The 23,383-nt window shown below is 43.6% G+C and overlaps 1 protein-coding gene and 1 pseudogene across 3 annotated transcripts in view; one reads left to right on the plus strand and one right to left on the minus strand.

Moving 5' to 3' along the window:
• Window positions 1-7,975: 7,975 nt before the first annotated feature.
• ZNF534 (zinc finger protein 534) overlaps window positions 7,976-23,383 on the minus strand; it is a 32,120-nt gene continuing 16,712 nt past the window's right edge. Inside the window, exons 1-6 of one of the 3 annotated variants that reach the window (XM_063615605.1) lie at window positions 17,180-17,272; window positions 15,529-15,655; window positions 14,381-14,509; window positions 11,207-11,861; window positions 10,966-11,125; window positions 7,976-10,797 (exon numbers count right to left, since the gene is read on the minus strand). In XM_063615605.1, the coding sequence (XP_063471675.1) occupies window positions 10,147-10,797; window positions 10,966-11,125; window positions 11,207-11,861; window positions 14,381-14,509; window positions 15,529-15,655; window positions 17,180-17,194 (1,737 nt within the window). In that variant the 5' untranslated portion in view covers window positions 17,195-17,272 and the 3' untranslated portion in view covers window positions 7,976-10,146. Of the gene's footprint in view, window positions 11,862-14,380; window positions 14,510-15,489; window positions 15,656-17,179; window positions 17,273-19,701; window positions 20,007-23,383 lie in introns of those variants that run through there. The other 2 variants (XM_055238885.2, XM_063615604.1) reach the window with 2 other exon arrangements.
• On the plus strand, window positions 19,594-21,572 carry LOC129459539 (developmental pluripotency-associated 5 protein-like; annotated as a pseudogene).

Consider the following 23,383-nt stretch of genomic DNA (forward strand, 5'->3'; position numbering starts at 1 on the left):
AAACCACAGTGAGATATAATGTCATCTCAGTTAGAATGGCTGTCATCAAAAATAAAAAAAAGAACAAATGCTGGTGAATATGCAAAGGAAGAAAATGCTAGTACACTTGTTGGTGGGAATGCAAATTAGTATAGCCATTATGGAAAATAGTATAGAGGTTCCTCAATAAACTACAAACAGAACTACCATATGATCCAGCAATCCCACTGCTGGAAAGAGAGAGAGAGAGAGGGAGAGAGCGAGCAAGAGCACTAATGAGAGAGAGAGAATGAGAATAGATGGAAATCAGGGTATCAAAGTGATATCTGCACACCCTTGTTGACTGCAGCACTGTTCTCAATAGCCAAAATATGGGATCAACTTACATTTTCATCACAAACAAATGGATAAAGAAAATGTCTATATAGACAATGGAATAATGTTCATCCTTTAAGAATAAAATCTTGTCATTTGTGGCAGCAACATGGGTCAAAGTGGAGGTCATTATGTTAAATAAAATAAGCCAGGTACAGAAAAGACCATTATCTCATACTCTCACTCGTATATGGGAGCTAAAAAAGTTAATCTCATGGAGGTAGAGAGTAGAATGGTCATTACCAGAGAGTGGGGAGGGTTGGCACAGGCATGAAAAGAAGTAGGTTAATGAGTACAAAAAAAAAAAAAAAAAAACAGAAGGAATAAGTTGTCGTCTCAAGTAACATAGTAGGGTGACTATAGTGAACAATAATTTATTGTATATTTCAAAGTAGCTAGAAGATTTGAAAGGTCATCAAAAGAAAGAAATAAATGTTTGAGGTGATGGATATTTAAATTATCCTGGATTGATCATTACTATTTTATGTGTGTATCAAAATATCACCTGTACCATATAAATAAGTACCATTGAAAATGTTAAAAGAAAGAATGATGTTAAGGTTGAATAACAATACTGAATTGTACACTTAAAAAGTTAAGAGACTAGAGCTCATGTTGTGTTCTTACCTGATTATATAAAACATTCTCCCAAATATTGCCCAAATAATGCAATTTTCAGGCACAGATGGTAACACTAGACAATTGTTTTTATCTTTGTAGAGATGAGGTCTCACACTGTCATCCAGGTTGGAGTTCAGTGGCACAATCATAGCTCACTCTATCCTCAAATTGCTGGGCTTAATAAGTCTACTCAACTCAGCCTCAGATTCACAAGTAGATGGAACACCATGCCGGGCTAATTTTAAAAAGAAATTTTTTTTTGAGACAGAGTCTTGCTCTGTTGCCCAGGCTGGAGTGCAGTGGTGTGATCTTGGCTCACTGCAACCTCCAACTCCTGGGTTCAAGCACTTCTCCTGCCTCAGCCTCCCAAATAGCTGGGATTACAGGCTAATTGTTTTATATTTTTAGTAGAGATGGGGTCTCACCATGTTGACCAGGCTGGTTTCAAATCCTGACCTCAAGTGATCAGCCCACCTCGGCCTTCCAAAGTGCTGGGGTTACAGGTGTGAGCCACTGTGCCTGTCCAAAAAAATTTTTCTTTTTAGAGATGAGGTCACGCTATGTTGCTCAGACTAGTCTCAAACTCCTAGTCTTAAGAAATCCTCCATCTCAGCCTAATCCTAAACAATTCTATTAAAGCTGTAAAGAAATATTAACAGCAATTATATACAATTTGTCCCAGAAGGCAGAAGAGGAGGGACTACTTCTCAACTTAATTTAAGAAATCATTATTATGGTTTGCCAAAACTAGGCAAAGGAATTAGAAAAAAAAAAAGTCTAAAACCTAAATTTCACATGAAAAAAATCGCAAAATTCTTCAGAAAATATTAGCAATAGAAATCAACGATATATAAAAAGATTTGTACTCCATGATTTAATGGGGTTTATTTGAGGATGGAAGGCTGTTTAATCACTTAAAATTCAATCAGTGTTTTGTCTACTACACTTGGCTATGAGAAGAAAAAAATAAAATTTAATCAATGTAATCCACGATATTAACATGATAAAAAGATTTAAAAAATCATAGGGCTCTATCAATAGAGGCAGAAAGAAACACAACAAAATTCAACAGTTGTTTATGGTCGGACTTTCAAAAACTGACAATAGAGCAAAACTTTTTCATCTTACTGAAGAACATCTACAAACCTTAGGGAAAATGTCAACATTAGTGTTAAAAACAAAAAACAAGACTGAATGCTTCAACACAGAAGTTGAGAATAAAACAAGTATGTCCACTCTTTTGGCCATACCATTAGAAATTGTACCCAGTGAAATAAAGAAATAAAAACAAATGTAAGAGACCAGAAAGGAGGATAAAATAGTATAGCCATTAACAGAATGTATTAGTTATAATAGGATGAATAATGTTCCCCCAAATGATGTCCATGTCCTCATCAACATGATCTGGGTTACTTTATGTGTCAAAAGAGGGTTCACAAATGTGATCTAGTTAAGGATCTTGAGATGAGATTTTGTTCTGGTTTTTCTTATAAAGGTGATATCATCACAAGGGTCAGTATAAGAAAGATGCAGGTGGAGTTAGAGTCACTTAGTAGTTGGTGATATGGTGAAAGCATCAGACAGAGATAAAGATATAAGATGCTCTGCAACTGACTTTGAAGGTGGAGGAAGTGAACCATGTGGCAAGGAGAGATGCAGTCTCTGCAACCAAGGAAGGGTTAGAAAACAAATTCTTTCCTCAAGATTGAAGAACAATCACAGCATTGCAGATCTATATTAGGCTTCTGACATCCAGAACTATAAGACAATAAATTGTACGTGTGTGTGTGAGACAGGATCTTGCTCTGTCACCCAGTCTGGAGCACAATGGTGCAATCATAGCTCACTGCAGCCTCTATCTCCCTTGCTCAAGCGATCCTCCCACCTCAGCCACCTGAATAGCTGAGACATTAAGCAGGTACTACTACACTTAGCTAATTTTGTAATTTTTAGTAGAGATGAGGTCTTGCTATGTTGCCCAGGCTGGTCTTGAAGGCCTGAGCTCAAATGATTCTCCTGCTTCAGCCTCCCAAAGTGCTGGGGTTACAGGCATGAGCCACCACACTCAGCCAAATTTGTGGGATTTTTTTTAAAGCACTCACTTTATGGTAATTTGTTATAGCAGCAATAGGGAACCAATAAAATGATGTATGTAGAAAAGCCCAAAAAGTATAAAAAATCTCTAGAGTCAGTGAAATTTCAGGGTCTCAGGATGCACAGTTGACATACAAAAATCTCTTTTTTAGGTGCGGACAAATCTGAAGGGAGAATGTTGGGTGTCAGTTTCCATGGTAATAGTGGCACTAATGTCATGTTTCCCTGTAATATCTTCTGGTGGGAATAGGAATATCATCCAGTGTGAAGAGGCAGAATGGCCTTGAGATTGAGCATGGAGATAATCTCCTTGTCACAAACTATAATTGGCATGTGGTGGAGGGCGACTTTTTCTGTTATTTATCATTATATTTTCATTTACTTCAACAAATGCTGGTTACCCTCCACATACTTGATTTCAAGCACCTGAAGAGAGCAAACATCCACATTAAGAGATTTTAGTTGACCATCTTATATCAAGTTGGTACCTCCATTGAATTAAAGATTTAAAGGAACACTTCTTTTTCATAATTATAGAGAACCTAGTCCATATCAGTTATTGTCTTATGTGCATTTTCATGTCACAAAATTTTGTCTCAAAAGAAAACTTTCATTTATGTATTCCCTGTGTTTTTCAGATGAGTAACATTGATAAGAAATGGAAATTATACATATAATAAGGATTACAATGCATGGAAGGAAAAATATAAGAAAAATTCTTGTTCTCAGAGGATCATGGCAGACAGTGGGGCAGGACTAACTTGCAGCTTCCACTCAGTTGGACAGCAGTGTGTGGAGTCCTGCATCATGAATTTTTGTTCCACAGTGACTGCAAGAGTAAATTAGGAAAGCCAAGAAAACCCACAGACCCTCTGAAGGAAGTTGATTGCTCTTGCTCTTACAGGACCCAGGAGACACCCCAAATACTGTGAGTGCCCAAACTGTGTAAGTGGGAAAGGAAGATCGTCTGCCAAGAACACAAACCCTTACTGGTGAACCTGAAGGTCTAGATCATGGGAGAAGATTCTGACCTTACCTGGAAATGAGTCAATTTAGAGAGCTGAGGCCGGGTGCTGTGGCTCACACCTATAATCCCAGCATCTTGGGAGGCTGAGGCAGGCGGATCACTTGAGGTCAGGAGTTCGAGAACAGCCTGGCCAACATGGTGAAACCCCGTCTCTACAAAAAATACAAAAATTAGCCAGGCATGGTGGCATGTGCCTGTAATCCCAGCTAGTCAGGAGGATGAGGCAGGAGAATCGCTTGAGCACTGGAGTTGGAGGTCACAGTGATCAGAGACTGCACCACTGCACTCCAGCATGGGTGACAGAGCAAGACTCTGTCTCAAAAAAAAAAAAAAAAGAAATTTAGAGAGCTGAGTGAAAAACAGGAGTAGTGGGAAAAGCTTTCTGGGTTCCCTAGCAAGCCATTTCTGCGTTGCCTCACAAGGGTCCTTGGGGAGGGCTGCCAGAGGCACTGAGAAAAGGCCACAGGGAGAAGGAAACCTCCAGTTGAACTTTGTAACAATTCCAACTGAATGAGAAGTCTCCTGGCCAGAACTCACGGAAGAGCGTGAATCCAGTGGGCAGACTCCACAGGCTGGGAAGCATGAAAGTCTTACTTGCTTTTGTAGTTGGGAGGCTGGTAGCCTGGGGCAAGTTCTCAGCCCTGCTTGCCCACTGCCGAGAAACAGACTTCGTGCTGTTGGGGCATGGGGGCATGGTGGCATAGTGGGAGTGAGACTGGTCTTTTGGGTTGTACAGGAGCTGGGTGAGGCCTGTGACTACCGGCTTTCTCTCACTTCCCTGACAATCTGCATGACACTGCAGAGGCAGCCATAATCCTCTTAGAAACATAACTCCATTGACCTGGGAACCACAACCCCATCCCCCACAGCAGCAGTACCAAGACCTGCCCAAGGACAGTCTGAGCTCAGACACACCTAGCTCCACCCCCAACTGATGGTCCTTCCTTACCCACCCTGGTAACTGAAGACAAAGGGCATATACTCTTGGGAGTTCTAGTGCCCTGCCCCCACCTAATCCTCCCCATACTACCACAGCTGATGCTCTCTTGAAAGCACCACCTCCTAGCAGGAGGCCAACCAGCACAAAAATAGTACGTTAAACAACCAAAACTCAGGACCCTCACAGATTCCATTTCACCCCCCTGCCACCTACACTGGAGCAGGTCCTGGTGTCCACAGCTGAGACTCATAGACAGTTCATATCACAGGACTCTGTGCAGACAACCCCCAGTACCAGCCTGGAGCCTGGTAGACCTGCTGGGTGGCTAGATCATCCAGATGGGAGATAATCACTACAGCTCGGCTCTCAGGAAGCCACATCCCTAGGAAAAGGGGGAGAGTGCTACATCAAGGGAATACCCCATGGGAAAAGAATCTGAACAACATCCTTAAGCCCTAGACCTGCCCTCTGACAGAGCCTACCCAAATGAGAAGGAACCAGAAAGCCAACTCTTGTAATAGAACAAAACAAGGTTTTTTTAACATCCCCCAAAAAATCACAGTAGCTCACCAGCAATGGATACAAACCAAGAAGAAATCCCTGATTTACCTGAAAAAGAATTCAGGTCAGTTATTAAGCTAATCAAGGAGACACTAGAGAAATAAAATGATACCATAATTGAGGGGAGAAATTTCAGTTAAATAGATAGCATAAATAAAAAACAATGAAAACCTCAGGAAACAATGGATGCACTTACAGAAATACAATAAGCTCTGGAAAGTCTTGGCAATAGAATTAAACAAGCAGAAGAAAGAATTTCAGAGCTCAAAAACAAGGTGCTTTTTTTTGTTTGTTTTTTGAGATGGAGTCTCGCTACATTGCCCAGGCTGGAGTGCAATGGCACAATCTCGGCTCACTGCAACCTCCGCCTCCCAGGTTCAAGCAATTCTTCTGCCTCAGCCTCCTGAGTAGCTGGGACTACAGCCACTCACCCCCATGCCCAACTAACTTTGTATTTTTAGTACAGATGGGGTTTCACCATATTGGCCAGACTGGTCTTGAACTCCTGACCTGGTGATCTGCCCACCTCCGCCTCCCAAAGTAAGACGAGGTTTCTGAATTAACCCAATCCAACAAAGACAAAGAAAAAATAAGAAAATATGAACAAAGTCTCCAAGAAGTCTGGGATTACGTTAAACAATGAAAACTAAGAATAACTAGCATTCCTGAGGAAGATGAGAAATCTAAAAGTTTAGAAAACATATTTAGGGTAATAATTGAGAAAAACTTTCCCGGGCTTGCTAGACCTAGACATTCAAACATAAGAAGCTCAAAGAACACATGGGAAATTCATCGCAAAAAGATAATCACCTAGGCACACTGTCATCAGGCTATCGAAAATTAACAACATTCCCATTCTGTGTGCTCAGACTTAAGAGAAAATGCATGTTTTCTCTTCCATTTCAAAAATAAGACTACTGTTTTCCGTCTTTGCTAAACAAGAACTATTGCTATTCAATTGAGGTGACCACCCCTTCCCCTCCATGATTGCTACCACGTAATCAGTACCTAACAATTATTCTCTTCCCGTAAAAATGCCATGCCTTTAATGGCATGCTCTATTTTATGGTTATTTATTAGAGCACAGAAGTACTGCACCCTTGTCAGGAAAAGAGTGGGCAGAATGCAATAAGCATGACTGCTTCAAGCAGTCATTATTTTATGTTATTCTCTACCCATGTCCATGCCGTCTAAATCAGACAATATTTAATATAAAAAGACAGTGTTCTTCTTCCAGGAAACTGAATAGAAGTGATCCTCAGCTAATGAAATCAGCCCTGTCATCCTATTGATTCTTTCAATTGATTCTTTCCCAGAGACCACAGTGAAAGGCCTGTAGGAGGAGGCACATGTCAAGATCTCAAAGTTCAGGTTGAAAGTTATAAAGAGGAAAGTAGCTTTCTGCTGAGACCAGCTCAGTAGTGGAGACCCTAACCCAGCGGTGCTAGAGGAATTAAAGACACACACACAGAAATATAGAGTGTGGAGTGGGAAATCAGGGGGTTGACAGCCTTCAGAGCTGAGAGCCAAGAACAGAGTTTTACCCACATATTTATTGAGAGCAAGCCAGTGATAAGCATTGTTTCTATTGATTATAGATTACATAAAAGCATTTCTTATGGGAAACAAAGGGATGGGCTCTGGTTAGTTATCTTCAGCACAAACATGTCCTTAAGGCACAGACTGCACATGCTATTATTTGTGGTTCTGGAATGCCTTAAGCGGTTTTTCTGCCCTGGGTGGGCCAGGTGTTCTTTGCCATCATTCTGGTAAACTAACAACCTTCAGCATGGGCATCATGACCATCAAGAATATGTCACAGTCCTACAGAGATTTTATGGCCAGTTTTGGGGACTGTTTCTGGCCAGATTTGGTGGCCTGTTCCCAAGACTTTTAGGAAAAAAGAAAATAATAATTAAATCCTTTTCATGTTCTACAGTAACCGTCCTTGGATATCCTCAGCATATACAATCCACGTGTGGTTTTATCCAAGAAGTATATTTTGATTTCTAGTGATTTGGCAGGTCTCAGGAAAGCCTGTGCCACACACATTACATTTATATGATTTCTCCTTAGTATGGAACCTCTGATGTTCATTAATGCTAGAACTCATGATGAGCTTTCCATACACAGTTTGTAAGGACTCTTTCATGAATAAATTATCTGATGCTGTCCAAGGTGTGAATTGTGACAAAAACATCTTACCGCGTACATTGCATTTGTAAGGTTTCTCTCCATTATGTGATTTGCATTTGTAAGGTTCCTCTCTATGTGGTGATTTGCAAGGTGTGAATTTCAATTGGAGACCTTGCCACATTCATTACAGTTGTAAGGTTTGTCTGCAGTATGGATCACAAGATGAGCAGTAAGGCCTGAACATTACCTAAATGCTTTGCCACATTCACTGCATTTGTAAGGCTTCTCTGCAGTATGAATTCTATAGTGATTGGTTAGGGAATACTTGTGACTGAAAATCTTTCACATGGTTTGTTTGTTTGTATTTCTAGATAGGGTCTCACTCCGTCACCCAGGCTGGAGTGCAGTACTGTAAACATGACTCACTGCAGCCTCAAGCTCCTAGGCCCAAATGATCCTTCTGCCTCAGCCTCCCAAGTAGCTGGGAATACAGGCATGTACCAACACACCTGGCTAAATTTTTATTATTTGTAGAGATGGAGTTGTCCTTATGTTACCCAGGTTGGTCTCAAACTCCTGGGTTCAAGCACTCCTCTCACCTTGGCCTACCAAAGTGCTGGGATTATAGGTGTGAGCCACGATGCCTGGAGTACATTCTAAATATTCATATGATTTCTCAGGCTGGGTGCAGCAGCTCACACCTGTAATCCCAGCACTTTGGGAGAACAAGGCAGGTGGATCACGAGATCAGGAGATCGAGACCAGCCTGGCTAACACAGTGAAACCCCATCTCTACTAAAAATACAAAAAATTAGCCAGGCATGATGGCATCATGTGCTTGTAGTCCTAGCTACTCCGGAGGTAGAGGCAGGAGAATTGCTTGAACCCAGGAGGTGGAGGTTGCAGTGAGATGAGATTGCACCACTGCACTCCAGCCTGGGCATCACAGCAAGACTGTTTTGGAAAAGAAAAAAAAAAGACTTCTCTTCACTATGGATTACAAAATGAACAGTAAGATCTGAACACCTTCTCAATGTTCTGCCGCATTCATTACATTTGTAATGCTTCCTTCCAGTATGAATTCTTTTTTTTTTTTTTAAATGGAATCTCACTGTCACACAGGCTGGAGTGTAGTAGCACGTTCTTGGCCACTGCAACCTCCATCTCCTGGGTTTAAGTGTTTCTCCTGCCTCAGCCTCTTGAGTAGCTGGGATTACAGGCACCCACCACCACACCCAGCTAATTTTTTTTATTTTTAGTAGTGATGGGGTTTCAATATGTTGATCAGGCTGGTCTCAAACTCCTGACCTCAACTGATCCATCCGCATCAGCCTCCGAAAGTGCTGGGATTACAGGCATGAGCCACTGCACCCAGCCTTCGGTATGAATTATTTGATGTGCAAGGTGTGAACTGTGACTTTGACTTTGCCACATTTGTTACATTTAAAAGGTACCTCTACAGTATGAATTTTCCCATGTTGTGCCAGATGTGCATTTTATTTGAAGACACTGTCATTCATTTGTAAGGTTTCTCTCCAGTATGGATTCTGAGTTTACAAGGTGTATATTTTAAGTGAAGACCTTGCCACACTTGTTACATGTTTAAGGTCAATTACCAGTGTGAATTCTCTTGATGAGAGGTTAGGGAAAACATGTGCCTGAAGACCTTCTTGTATTCTTTATATTTGTATGGTTTCCTTCCAGTATGGATTAATAGATGGGTAGAGAGGCATGATTTCATATGAAATTCTTTGCCATATTTATTACTTTTGTAAGGCTTCCTAAATTTTTTTTTTTTTTTTTTAAAGAAAGAGTTTTGCTCCTCTTGCCCAAGCTGGAGTGCAATGTTGCAATCTCGGCTCACCACAACCTCCGCCTCCCAGGTTCAAGCAATTCTCCTGCCTCAGCCTCCTGAGTAGCTGGGATCACAGGTGCCCGCCACCTCTGTCAGCTAATTTTGTATTTTTAGTAGAGACAGGGTTTCTCCATGTTGGTCAGGCTGGTCTCGAACTTCCAACCTCAGGTGATCTGGCCACCTTGGCCTCCCAAAGTACTGGGATTAAAGGCATGCGCCACCACGCTTGGCAGCTTCACTTTTTTTTTTTTTTGAGATGGAGTTTCGCTCTGTCACCTAGGCTGGAGTGCAGTGGCTCACTTGGCTCACTGGAGGCTCTGCCTCCCAGGTTCATGCCATTCTCCTGCCTCAGCCTCCCGAGTAGCTGGGACTACAGGTGCCTGCCACCACACCCAGCTAATTTTTTTTTTTTTTTTTGTATTTTTAGTAGAGATGGGGTTTCACCGTGTTAGCCAGGATGGTCTCAATCTCCTGACCTCATGATCCACCCACCTTGGACTCCCAAAGTCCTGGGATTACAGGCATAAGCCACTGCACCCTGCCAGCTTCACTAAATTTTTAAGGCTTCTCTCTGGTATGAATTCTCCAATGTTTTACTAGGATGGAATTTTTACTAAAGACCTTGCCACACTCATTACAACTGTAAGGCTTCACTCCAGTATGAATATTCCTATGTTGTGCAAGGCGTGAATTCCGACTGAAGACCTTGCTACATTCATTACATTTGTAAAGTTTCTCTTCAGTATGAATTTTCCTATGTCGCGCAAGGTGTGAATTCCGACTGAAGACCTTGCCACATTCATTACAACTGTAAGGCTTCTCTCCAGTATGAATATTCCTATGTCGCGCAAGGTGTGAATTCCGACTGAAGACCTTGCCACATTCATTACAACTGTAAGGCTTCTCTCCAGTATGAATATTCCTATGTCGCACAAGGTGTGAATTCCGACGGAAGACCTTGCCACATTCATTACAACTGTAAGGCTTCTCTCCAGTATGAATATGCCTATGTTGTGCAAGGTGTGAATTCTGACGGAAGACCTTGTCACATTCATTACATTTGTAAAGCTTCTCTCCAGTATGAATTTTCCTATGGCGTTGAAGGTTTGAATTCTGACTGAAGACCTTGCCACATTCGTTACATTTGTAAGGCTTCTCTCCAGTATGAATTCTACAGTGATACGTTAGGGAAGACTTGTGCCTGAAGACCTTGCCGCAGTGTACACATTTATAAGGTTTCTCTCCAGTATGGATTAGAAGATGGGCACTGAGATCTGAACACGATCTAAATGTTTTGCCACATTCATTACATTTGTAACGCCTCCCCCCAGTATGAATTTTCCTATGTCGTGCAAGGCGTGAATTGCCAATAAAGACCTTGCCACACTCATTACATTTGTAAGGTTTCTCTCCAGTGTGAACTTTCTGATGCCTTGCAAGGAGTGCAATTCGACTAAAGCCCTTGCCACATTCATTACATTTGTATGGTCTCTCTCCAGTATGAACTGTCTGATGAGTGGTTAGGGAAGACTTCTGCCTGAAGACCTTGCCACATTCCTTAAAATCATGAGGTTGCTCTCCAGTATGGATTACAAGATGAGCAGTAAGACTGGAACACACACTAAATGCTTTGCCACATTCACTACATTTGTAAGGCTTCTCTCTAGTATGAATTTTCCTATGTTGTGCAAGGTAGGCATGGTGACTAAAGACTTTCTCACATTCATTATTATTGTAAGGTTTCTCTCCAGTATGAATTTTCTGATGTTGTGCAAGGTGTGAATTCTGATTGAAGACTTTGCCACATTCATTATATTTGTAAGACTTCTCTCCAGTATGGATTCGTTGATGTTGTGCAAAGTTTGAATTGCTACTAAAGATCTCGCCACACTCACTACTTTTGTAAGTTTTATCTGCAATGTGGATTACTTGATGGTTAGTAAGGCTTGAAGACGCTCTGAAGACTTTCCCAAGCTCATTACATCCATAAGGCTTTTCCCTAATGTGCACTTTCTGTTCTTGTGGGAGTAATGTAGAAAAAAGAAAATCATTTCTGTAGTTATTAAAAATATGGGTTTTGACATTGGAAAAACTTATTTGAACTGGTGAAACTGAAGAATTGTCACTGATAGATTTTTCAACATGCTTACATCCATAAATATTCCTTACAGCTTGAAATGGCTGCCATTCAGTCAGATGTAACTGAAGAGTTAATCCATGTTGACTTTTAAGTGACTTGTTTCCTGCATTGCTTCCCAATTTAGAACTCTTCTCTAGAAAAGCAAGAAAATTTTGGAACTTAATCCCTGATTCTGGCATGTTTAAAGTCTGACAGAAAACAAAATTCTGCACCACTTCACTCAGACATTGAAAGTATCAGCATACTTTGTTTTTATTGAGATGGAGTCTCACACTGTCACCCAGGCTGGAGTGCAGTGGCATGACTGCAGCTCACTACTACCTCTGCCTCCTGGGTTTAAGCAATTCTCCCTCCCGAGTAGCTGGGATTACAGGTGACTGCCACCACACCCGGCTAACTTTTTGTATTTTTAGTAGAGACGGGGTTTCACTATGTTGGACAGGCTAGTCTCAAACTCCTGACCTCGTGATCCACCTGCCTCAGCCTCCCAAAGTGCTGGGAATACAGGCGTGAGCCACTGTGCCTGGCCAGTATCAGCATACTTTGTATAACATGTTGGTAATGCAGAAAACACAAGGGAGTGAGGTGATGTACTGAAGCATCTGGAATCTGCAGGTGTCAGGGGAATTAAGGGAGAGCTTGAGAGAGATTATAAGCTGACAAATACAAGAGTAACTAACAGCTTCTGTGAAAAAGCAGGGATAAGCCTCTTAAGGAAAATAAGATATTTAAGAGCAGCAGTGTAGATATTTGTAATAGTACTTTCACAAAGTCAGGAAAGATACATCCCAGAAAAGAATGGAGTGTTCCCGCACCCTTACAACAACTAAGGTCTCCCACTGTGCATTATAAAAAATAACTGAAAAAAGTGGTTGTTTTACCAAACCTAAACCAAAAACAACCACACAAGGCCTATGAAAAGATGAGAAAATATGGCTAAAAGAATAACAAATAAACAGATAAATAAATAAAACTCCAGACACCAAACTAAAAGATAACAGAAATAGAAAACTAAATAAAATCAGAAAAACAGTATGTGAAAAGAATGAGTATAACAAACACAGGGGAAATCATTAAAAACAAGAGAACAGAAATTCTGGAGCTGAAATACAGTAACTGATGTAAAAATCCATTAGGGGGTTTAACAGCAGACGGCAAAAGGAATGGAAAACAATGAGTAAACTGAAAGCTATGTTATTCAAAAGCATCAGTTCCAAAGACCACAAAGAAAACATGATGAAGAAAACCTTACAAACCCTAATACATTTTTGAGAGACTACAAGGTGGAACAATATACAAACTGTTGGAGATTCGTAAGAAGATGACAAAGGATGAGAAGCCACAACTGAAGAAATAATGTTAAAACATCACACATCTGAAGAAAGAACTGAATATACAAATTCAAGAAGCTTCACCATTACTAAAATTAACCCAAAGACATTCACACAGGGACATAATATAAGGAAATTATCTAAAGTCAAAGAGAGACAGAGACAAAGTTTGATAGCATCAACAAAAAAAGAGACTTGACATACAATAGGAAACTGTATAAGTCTATGTGTATTTTTCCAGCAGGTATCTTCAGGGTAGAAGGCAGTGAAGTTGATACTGAAAGTGCTTAAAGAAAAATAAAGGCCAGGCGTGGTGACTCATGTCTGTAATCCCAGAACTTTGGGAGGCCGAGGCGGGTGGATCATGAGGTCAGGAGATCGAGACCATCCTGGCTAACATGGTGAAACCCGTCTCTACTAAAAATACAAAAAAAATTAGCTGGGCATTGTGGCGGGAGCCTGTAGTCCCAGCTACTTGGGAGGCTGAGGCAGGAGAATGGCGTGAACCTGGGAGGCAGAGCTTGCGGTGAGCCGAGACCACGCCACTGCACTCCAGCCTGGGTGACAGAGTGAGACTGTCTCAAAAAAAAAAAAAAAAAGAAGAAAAATAAGAAAAACATCAATGAAGAATACTATATTTAGCAAAACGTCTACAAAAATAATTTAGTCTTTCCTAGATAAAGAAGAACTGAGAAAGTTAATTAGAACTCAAAAATCATTATGTAAGGCTGGGCACAGTGGCTCATGCCTATAATCCCAGCACTTTGGGAAGCTGAGGCAGGTGGATCACTCGATGTCAGGAGTTCAAGAACAGCCTGGGTAATATGGCAAAACTCCATCTCTACTAAAAATACAAAAAACTAGATAGGCATGGTGGTGTACACACATAGTCCCAGCTATTCAGAAGGCTGAGATGGGAGAATCATGTGACCCCTGGAAGGTGAGTCTGCAGCCAGCCATAATCATGCCACTGCACTCCAGCCTGGGCGACAGGAGAGAGACGCTATCTCAAAACAGAAAAAAGAAAATGAAAAATGTCTGTTCACAACTCAAAGGATTTCAACTTTGGTTTTCCCACAGAATTCTCCCATTTGCAGAGTTTCCCAAACACTATGTAATAGTGTGGCTTTGCAGAGTATAGTGGCTCAAGCCTGTAATCCCAACACTTTGGAAGACCAAGCCAGAAGGATCCCTTAAGTCCAGGAGTTTAAGGCTGCTGTGAGCTGTGATTGCCACTGCGCTCTAGCCTGGATGACAGAGTTAGACCCTTCTCAGAAAACAAAAATTATGGGGCATCCACTCTGCCCACCTGAGCTCTCACCTGTGTTTACACCTTTGATGCACTCCCTACCATTTGGATTCTTTGCTATTTTCACTTCACTCTGCAGAGTCCAGGGATCTCTCTTTTGCTCCAACATGGAGATAACACTCAGGTCAGGAAGACAGATTCCTATTTATAAAAGAAAGAATAAATGTGTGCTGTGGCATCTCCAAAGTCCAAGCGCTATATTTAGGGAGGAGAGAGCAGATTACAAATTAATCAAGAATAATATTTCACAAATTAATCCACTGACTGCCTCCTTCTGAATGCTGAGGGAACACTGTAACATGTAGACATCAAGCCCCCTTTCAAGAACTACTGAATCAAAAGCACACGGCTAGAAAACAGGAAACTGGATAATTTTTAACTCTGTCATAAGGTTTCATGCATACTTCAGCCCTGGTGCCACCAATGATGAATCATGAAGGAAGCAGAATATCTGAAGACAGCGGACATTTCTTTTTTTTTTTTTTTTTTTGAGACAGAGTCTCACTCTCACCCAGGCTTGAGTGCAGTGGCATGATCTCAGCTCCCTGCAGCCCCTGCCTCCCAGGTTCAAGCGATTCTCATGCCTCAGCCTCCCGAGTAGCTGGGACTACAGGCATGCACCACCATGCCTAACCAATCTTTGTATTTTTTTTTTATTTTTTTATTTTTTTTTTTGAGATGGAGTCTCGCTCTGTCGCCCAAGCTGGAGTGCAGTGGCGCAATCTCGGCTCACTGCAAGCTCCGCCTCCCGGGTTCACGCCATTCTCCTGCCTCAGCCTCTCCGAGTAGCTGGGACTACAGGCGCCTGCCACCACGCCCGGCTAATTTTTTTGTATTTTTAGTAGAGACGGGGTTTCACCGTGGTCTCGATCTCCTGACCTCGTGATCCGCCCGCCTCGGCCTCCCAAAGTGCTGGGATTACAAGCGTGAGCCACCGCGCCCGGCCTCAATCTTTGTATTTTTAGTAGGGAAGGGGTTTCACCATGTTGGTCAGGCTGGTGTAAGGGGACATTTCAAGTTCAGAAGGCATAATGCTTTTCATTTCTTAGTCAACAGGTTTCAAGCTCAAACAATGCAGGGGCTCCCGAGAGACACACAAGAGAAAATGCAAAAAGATATACCAGAGCAGAGGCAGGCTTCTGGAGGGACATTATCCTCACCTAGGGAGACCAGGTTCCTGTAGTTCTCTAACATCACATCCTTGTATAAAGCTTTCTGCCCAGGGTCCAGGCATTTCCACTCCTCCTGAGAGAATTCTATGGCCACATCCCTGAATGACAATTGCCCCTAAAAGGAAATCCACATTTCAAAAACAGGGTATGCAGAGAGTACTTATCTTCAAACAGAATGAGAAGTGACTCCACTGAAGTGAGCACTGTGACAAATCCACATTAAAGTATTCTTGAGGTAGTTATGTGTCTGTAATTGTGTTTTATTATACTTTTCCATAAGGAGTGATGACATTCTTTAAATCAAAGTAGATGTCACATTTTGTGGATAAAACAAGCAATACAAACAAAAAATTAAACCAGGGTTATCTCTATAGAAATGTTAGGTATTATTGCCAGGCATGGCTGCTCACGTCACCCAGGCTGGAGTGCAGTGGCGCAATCTCGGCTCACTGCAAGCTCCGCCTCCCGGGTTCATGCCATTCTCCTGCCTCAGCCTCTCTGAGTAGCTGGGACTACAGGCGCCTGCCACCACGCCTGGCTAATGTTTTGTATTTTTTAGTAGAGACAGGGTTTCACCATGTTAGCCAGGATGGCCTCGATCTCCTGACCTCGTGATCCGCCCGCCTCGGCCTCCCAAAGTGCTAGGATTACAAGCGTGAGCCACCGCGCTCGGCCGAGACAACTCTTTCACATACACTCTAGCTTGCCCCAGGTGTGAGCACTGAAACAGCGGAGTACGCACCAGATCACAGGTGTCTGAGCATGAGAATCAAACCTAAAGAATCAGTTAAGTAACAGATCAGCATCAAAAGTAAATGACAATTACCTAATTCAGTAAATTTAAAACAACTTCAAGGATTAAAAACATGGAATTGCCTAATAGTTCATTATATATGCATATATGTAATAGATATCCCCATAATACATTACTATAATATTTTTATAGCCATTGCCTCATTGCATCTTATAGCCACTATCAGGTATGATGCCTCATATCATCATACATGATAGTGTAGAAAAATTTGAACATCCTGATAAATAGATGTAATTTCAACTGATAAAAATATATATATAATGATGACATGCTATTTATAAAAAACTATAGGTTTGCTCATCTGTGCACTCATGCAAACACATCACATGTACACACTTATACATATATATACTAACACTCATATACACTAGTACACATATACATTTATATGGCCGAGATCACAAAACCACACTCCAGCCTGGGCAACACTGTGAGACTCTGTCTCAAAAAAAAAGGGATTCCACATGCAGCTTCTCTAGTCCTAGTCCACAGAACACTCACAGTGCATCCAGATGTGGCCCCTGAACAACCCCTGCTGCCCAACAGCACTGACACCACAGGGCCCACACCCCGTCTCCATCCATGTCTGCGTGTGAGCCCTTCCCAGGACCATGCCCAGTGGAACTTCTTCCCAAGTTCATGTCACTGGGTCATAGGGAACTGGAATCTTAAGTGGAAGTGAAAGGGACTGGAAGAAGCCATGGGTAAGTGCAACGAAATGAGTCAGGCAAGATGCTTCAGAGTCAGAGATTAGCAAATCCAATGCCTGGCATTTCAGGAAGAAACAGGAAGAGACAGAACAATCCACTGAGAATATTACCTTGCCTGAGTAAGGGCCATTCCTGACTTCTTTTCTTTCCTCTTCTGAGTTGCCTCCTTGCATAATATGTCTCTTTGAAAGTGAATCCTAGTATCAAAAATACTGCTATTTAGGGCTTAGAATCAACACACACACTTCCTGTGCCATAGCCACACAAAGGGAAGACCTCACCCCCTGGAAAGATGGTCCTCTGCTGCCCACTGTGGATCTCCTACAGGAAAATCAACAAGCGAGTTTTTTTACTCCCTTCCTCAAAACTCTCTCCTCTCTTCTGCTGAGAGACACACACGCTGCAGCAGTGCAGTGCTGGGCTGGACTGGGCTCCCCTTAAAAGCACAGACTTGGCCGGGTACGGTAGCTCCCACCTATAATCCCAGCACTTTGGGAGGCCAAGGCGGGCAGATCACGAGGTCAGGAGTTTGAGACCAGCCTGGCCAACACAGTGAAACCCTCGTCTCTACTTAAGATACAAAAAATTAGCTGGGTGTGGTGACACGGGCCTGTAATCCCCGCTACTCAGGAAGCTGAGGCAGGAGAATCCCTTGAACTCGGGAGGCAGAGGTTGCAGTGAGCCAAGATCGCGCCATTGCACTCCAGCCTGGGTGACAGGGTGAAACTCCGTCTTAAAAAAGAAAAAGAAAACAAAAGGTCAGGTGTGGTGGCTCACGCCTGTAATCCCAGCACTTTGGGAGGCTGAGGCAGGTCAATCACGAGGTCAGGAGTTCAAGACCAGCCTGGCCAAGATGGTGAAACCCCGTCTCTCCTAAAAATACAAAATTTAGCTGGGCAGTGGCAGGCACCTGTAATCCCAGCTACTCTGGAGGCTGAGGCAGGAGAATAGCTTGAACCCTGGCAGCAGAGGTTGTAGTGAGCCAAGATTGTGACACTGCACCCCAGCCTGGGTGACAGAGTGAGACTCTATCTCAAAAAAAAAAAAAAAAAAGCACAGACCTCATCCTGACCAAAGCTCATGCAGAGTACAGGCCCCTCAGCCCCTCTGTGGATCACAGTGCTCAATTCTAGATACAGAATATACTAGAATCCTTTTATCGACGTGTGCTATGTTCCAAGAGCCCCAGTGGATGCCTGAAACCTCCATCAGTACTGAACCCTATTAATTCCACTTAAAGACTCCATGTTACAGCTTCTCACTGGCATATCCAAATTGTCAGCATCAAGGCCGGGCGTGGTGGCTCACGCCTGTAATGCCAGCACTTTGGGAGCCTGAGGCGGGTGGATCACCTAGGTCAGGAGTTCAAGACCAGCCTGGCCAACATGGTGAAACCCTGTCTCTACTAAAAATATAAAAACTAGCCGGGCGTGGTGGTGGACGCCTGTAATCCCAGCTACTCGGGAGACTGAGGCAGGAGAATTGCTTGAACCCAGGAGACAGAGGTTGCAGTGAGCCAACACAGTGCCACTGCACTCCAGCCTCGGCGACAGAGTGAGACTCTGTCTCAAAAAAACTCAAAAAACCAAATTGTCAGCATCAATACCCATGTGCATGGAAGGCACTGTTAAGGGAAAAAAAAAAAGGGGGTTACATAAAAAAAAAAAAGCACTGACATACCGTAAAAGTGGATCTCATCAAAAAGACTATTGGCCAAGTGCGGTGGCTCATGCCTGTAATCCCAGCACTTTGGAAGGATGAGGCGGGCAGATCACCTGAAGCCAGGAGTTCGAGACCAGCCTGGCCAACATGGTGAAACCCCATCTCTACTAAAAATACAAAATTAGAGAGGCATGGTGGCGTATGCCTGTAATCCCAGCTACTCGGGAGGCCCAGGCAGAAGAATCGCTTGAATCCGGGAGGCGGAGTTTGCAGTGAGCCGAGATCAGGCCACTGCACTCCAGCCTCGGCAACAAGAGCAAAACTCAGTCTCAAAAAAAAAAAAAAAGCGCGGTGGCTCACGCTTGTAATCCCAGCACTTTGGGAGGCCGAGGCGGGTGGATCACGAGGTCAGGAGATCGAGACCACGGTGAAACCCCGTCTCTACTAAAAATACAAAAAAATTAGCCGGGCGTGGTGGCGGGCGCCTGTAGTCCCAGTGACTCGGAGAGGCTGAGGCAGGAGAATGGCGTGAACCCGGGAGGCGGAGCTTGCAGTGAGCCGAGATTGCGCCACTGCACTCCAGCCTGGGCGACAGAGCGAGACTCCGTCTCAAAAAAAAAAAAGACTATTAAGTGACTAAGGAGCAGATACAGTCTAAAGTCAGCCCTTGGTACCTCTGGGGTCCACATCAATGGATTCAACCAACTACAGACTGAATAATTACAAAAAAAGAAAAAAAATAGCAAAGTGCCAGGATTACAGGCGTGAGCCACCGCACCCGGCCTCTTAGAAGCCTCCAAGCGGTTTTAACACGCAGGGAAGCGACCTCCAGACTCTCTAGAGAACGTCTGAATTTACTTAGAGTGGATGGAGCGGTGCCGGGACTTCAAGGTCTGCATGAACCCTCAGATCGCGGGTGTAGAAGCACACAGGGACTGGGCAGCCTAAATTTAATCTAGACAAAGGCAAACTCACGGGTGGCGGCTAGACGGTCTTTCCACGCAATCCGCTGCCGGGTCTACTGGAAAAAGCGCGCGAAACGTTCACTCCACGACCTCGACTTCCGGGTCTGCATGCAATTGCGCGCGCAACCTACAGGCCGGGCCGGGGGCCGAGGGCGGGGCCGGGACAGGGCGGGCTCGGGGCGGGGTCTGTGCTTCTGTCAGTCTGACTTAACGATCCTGTTTTAGGGCTTTGGAGGCGAGATCTGCTCAGCAGTCTAGAAACAGATCTTGCTGGGGCAGAGCAAAATCGGTTGGTGATTAGATCCACGAGAATTCCTGTTATTAAAATAAATTTTAAGTCCCAACTACTCTGGAAGCAGAGAGAGAAGAGAGCGTGAAAAGAAAGCGAAAAGAGGCCGGGCGCGGTGGCTCACGCTTGTAATCCCAGCACTTTGGGAGGCCAAGGCGGGCGGATCACGAGGTCAGCAGATAGAGAGCATCCTGGCCAACATGGTGAAACCCCCCGTCTCTACTAAAAATACAAAAATTAGCTGGGTGTGGTGGCGGGCGCCTGTAGTCCCAGCTACTCGGGAGGCTGAGGCAGGAGAATCACTTGAACCCGGCAGGCGGGGTTGCAGTGAGCCGAGATCGCACCACTACACTCCAGCCTGGCGATGGAGTGAGACTCTGTCTCAAAAAAAAAAGAAAGAAAGAAAATAAGACTAGAGAGAAATAGCGCAACAAAGAAAAGAATGTAGGTGTCTGTGCCTGTGTGTGAGAAAAAAGCAAGCTTTGCCTCCCAGGTTCACGCCATTCTCCTGCCTCAGCCTCTGGAGTAGCTGGGACTACAGGCACCCGCTACCATGCCCAGCTAATTTTTTTTTTTTGTATTTTTAGTAGAGATGGAGTTTCACCTTGGTCTTGAGCTCCTGACCTCGTGATCTGCCCGCCTCGGCCTCCCAAAGTGCTGGGATTACAGGCATGAGCCACCGCGCCTGGCTAGAAATACTTTTCATTTACAATCCCCATTCACTCCAGAGGGTGAGGTCAACCCTGTGCTCAATTCCAGAAACTTTCCTAGGGACACCACCTTGGGCATAGAGGACTAAGGCCAGTGTGAAGTCAGGTCACCAACTCTTTCTTTTTAAAAAAGCCAATAACTTTAAAAATAGGTATAAATTATTCAGTTTAAGACTTTTTTTTTTTTTTTTAAGACAGGGAATCACTGTGACACCCAGGCTGAGGCAGGAGAATGGCGTGAACCCGGGAGGCAGAGCTTGCAGTGAGCCGAGATCGTGCCACTGCACTCCAGCCTGGGCGAGAGAACAAGACTCCGTCTCAAAAAAAAAAAAAAAAAAATACTGAGGAATGCTTAGGCCCGGCTCGCGCGGGAGCATAGTTTTGGTTGTGAGGGTTACAAGTTGGGAACAATCCCGGACGTAGAAATATCCCACCATGGGTGAAACTTCCTGAAAGATCCAGAGGTGCTCCAGGTCCAGATGCGGCTGCTGGAAGCCATCTTTGGCCCAGACTGATCTCAAATCTCTTACATCAAGCAGGTGAGCCAGGTCATGTTCATGCTGAAGGCTCTGGAGTCTTCAGACCTCACCAAGGTTGTCGTTTACAGCTTCTATTTGTACAAGTGCCGGACCAAGTGGATGCTCCAATCCATGGCTGAGTGGCACTGCCAGCACCAGGAGCGAGGGATGCTCAAACTTGCGGAAAGCATGAATGCCATCGAACTAGGCCCTTGGGTGAAGTGAGCCAGCTTCCAGCCAGTGCAAAGAAGGCCAAGATGTAGAGATCAGGTTGTGGCCATAGCTGGAATGGTAACTCCACATTGGTTTAAACTCTGCTCCAGCCTGATGAATTAAAAAAAAAAAAAAAATGCCGGGTGCAGTGGCTCATGCCTGTAATCCAGCACTTTGGGAGGCTGAGATGGGTGGATCACCTGAGGTCGGGAGTTTGGGAGCAGCCTGACCAACATGGAGAAACCCTGTCTACTAAAAATAAAAAATTAGCTGGGTGTGGTGGTGCATGCCTGTAATCCCAGCTACTTGGGAGGCTGAGGCAGGAGAATTGCTTAAACCCGGGAGGCAGAGGTTGCGGTGAGCCAAGATTGCACCATTGCACTCCAGCCTGAGCAACAAGAGCGAGACTCTCTCTCAAAAAAAAAAAAAAAAAAAAAGAAAGAAAGAAAAGAAAAAACCATCTGTCTAGGGGTTTCTGCCCTTGTTCTAAGACTTGTGAATATCTCTTTTGACGGTTGCCAATAAAAAAAGTTATTTTTCAGAAAAACAAGACTGTAGTCGGTATGGAAAACAGTGTCATGGGACACTTCCTCAACTCAAGACCACCCACCAATTCATAAAGGATCATCATACATTCTGATGGAAGACATAAAGATTCCCCCAGGGGTAGGGGATGAGGCAAAGAAGTCCACTCTTATCACTACTATTCCACACAGTGTGAAAAGTTCCAGCCAGTGAAATAAAGAAAGAAAGGAAATAAAAGTGACAGGCTGGATGTGGTATCTGAGGACTGTAATAGCAGCACTTTGGTAGATTCATGAAGAATCACAGAACTGTGGACCCATATTAGATACGTGACCTACAGAATTGTAAAAGAATTCAGATTTTTCTTCTTTTAAGCCAATCACTGCGTGGTAGCAATGAGGAAGGAGAGTGGCTTGAGGACAGGAGAAAAAAAATAGTGTACTCTCAGAAAATATGATGGTTGCAGAGGTCATCCCTGTAACCTGTGTTATCGGATATGTCCTCATATCCTCATCCCTGTAACCTGCGTTACTGGCTATGTCAAAGGGGAGTTTGCAAATGTGGTCTAGTTAAGGATCTTTAGAGAGACATTATCCTGGATTATATGGTCAAAGTGATAGAACCACAAAGTTCAATATCAGAAGGATGCAGCTAGACCCTGAGGGACAGACAGTGGTGATGTGTTGAAAATAGAGGGATAAAGAGATCTTATCTCGCCTTTAAAGATGGAGGAAGGGGGCCGGGTGTGGTGGCTCATGCCTGCAATCCCAGTACTTTGGGAGGCCGAGGCGGGCGGATTACGATGTCAAGAGATCAAGACCATCCTGGTTAACACGTTGAAACCCCGTCTCTACCAAAAATGAAAAAATATTAGTCCGGCGTGGTGGCACGTGCCTGTAGTCCCAGCTACTTGGGAGGCTGAGGCAAGAGAATCGCTTGCATCAGGGAGGTGGAAGTTGCGGTGAGCCGAGATCGCGCCACTGCACTCCATCCAGGGACACAAGAGCGAAACTCCGTCTCAGAAAAAAGATAGAGGAAGTGGACCATGAGTCAAAGGAGGTAAGTGGCCTCTGGAACCTACAAAGAGTAAGGAAACAAATTCTCCCCTGGAGATTCATGAAGAATCACAGAACTGTGGACCCATATTAGATATGTGACCAACACAATTGTAAAAGAATAAACTTTTCTTGTTTTAAGCCAATCACTGTGTGGTAGCAATACGAATCTGGTGAAATAATTTTATGTAGAAAATTCCAAAAAATCTACAAAAATCTCTAAACAAGGAAAATGTAAAGGTGGCAAGGTATAAGATCAACATACAGCAATCTTTTTTTTTTTTTTTTTTTTTTTGAGACGGAGTCTCACTCTGTGGCCCAGGCTGGAGTGCAGTGGCGCCATCTCGGCTCACTGCAAGCTCCACCTCCCAGGTTCACGCCA

Source organism: Symphalangus syndactylus, chromosome 13 (assembly GCF_028878055.3).
Source record: "Symphalangus syndactylus isolate Jambi chromosome 13, NHGRI_mSymSyn1-v2.1_pri, whole genome shotgun sequence".
NCBI lineage: Eukaryota > Metazoa > Chordata > Mammalia > Primates > Hylobatidae > Symphalangus > Symphalangus syndactylus.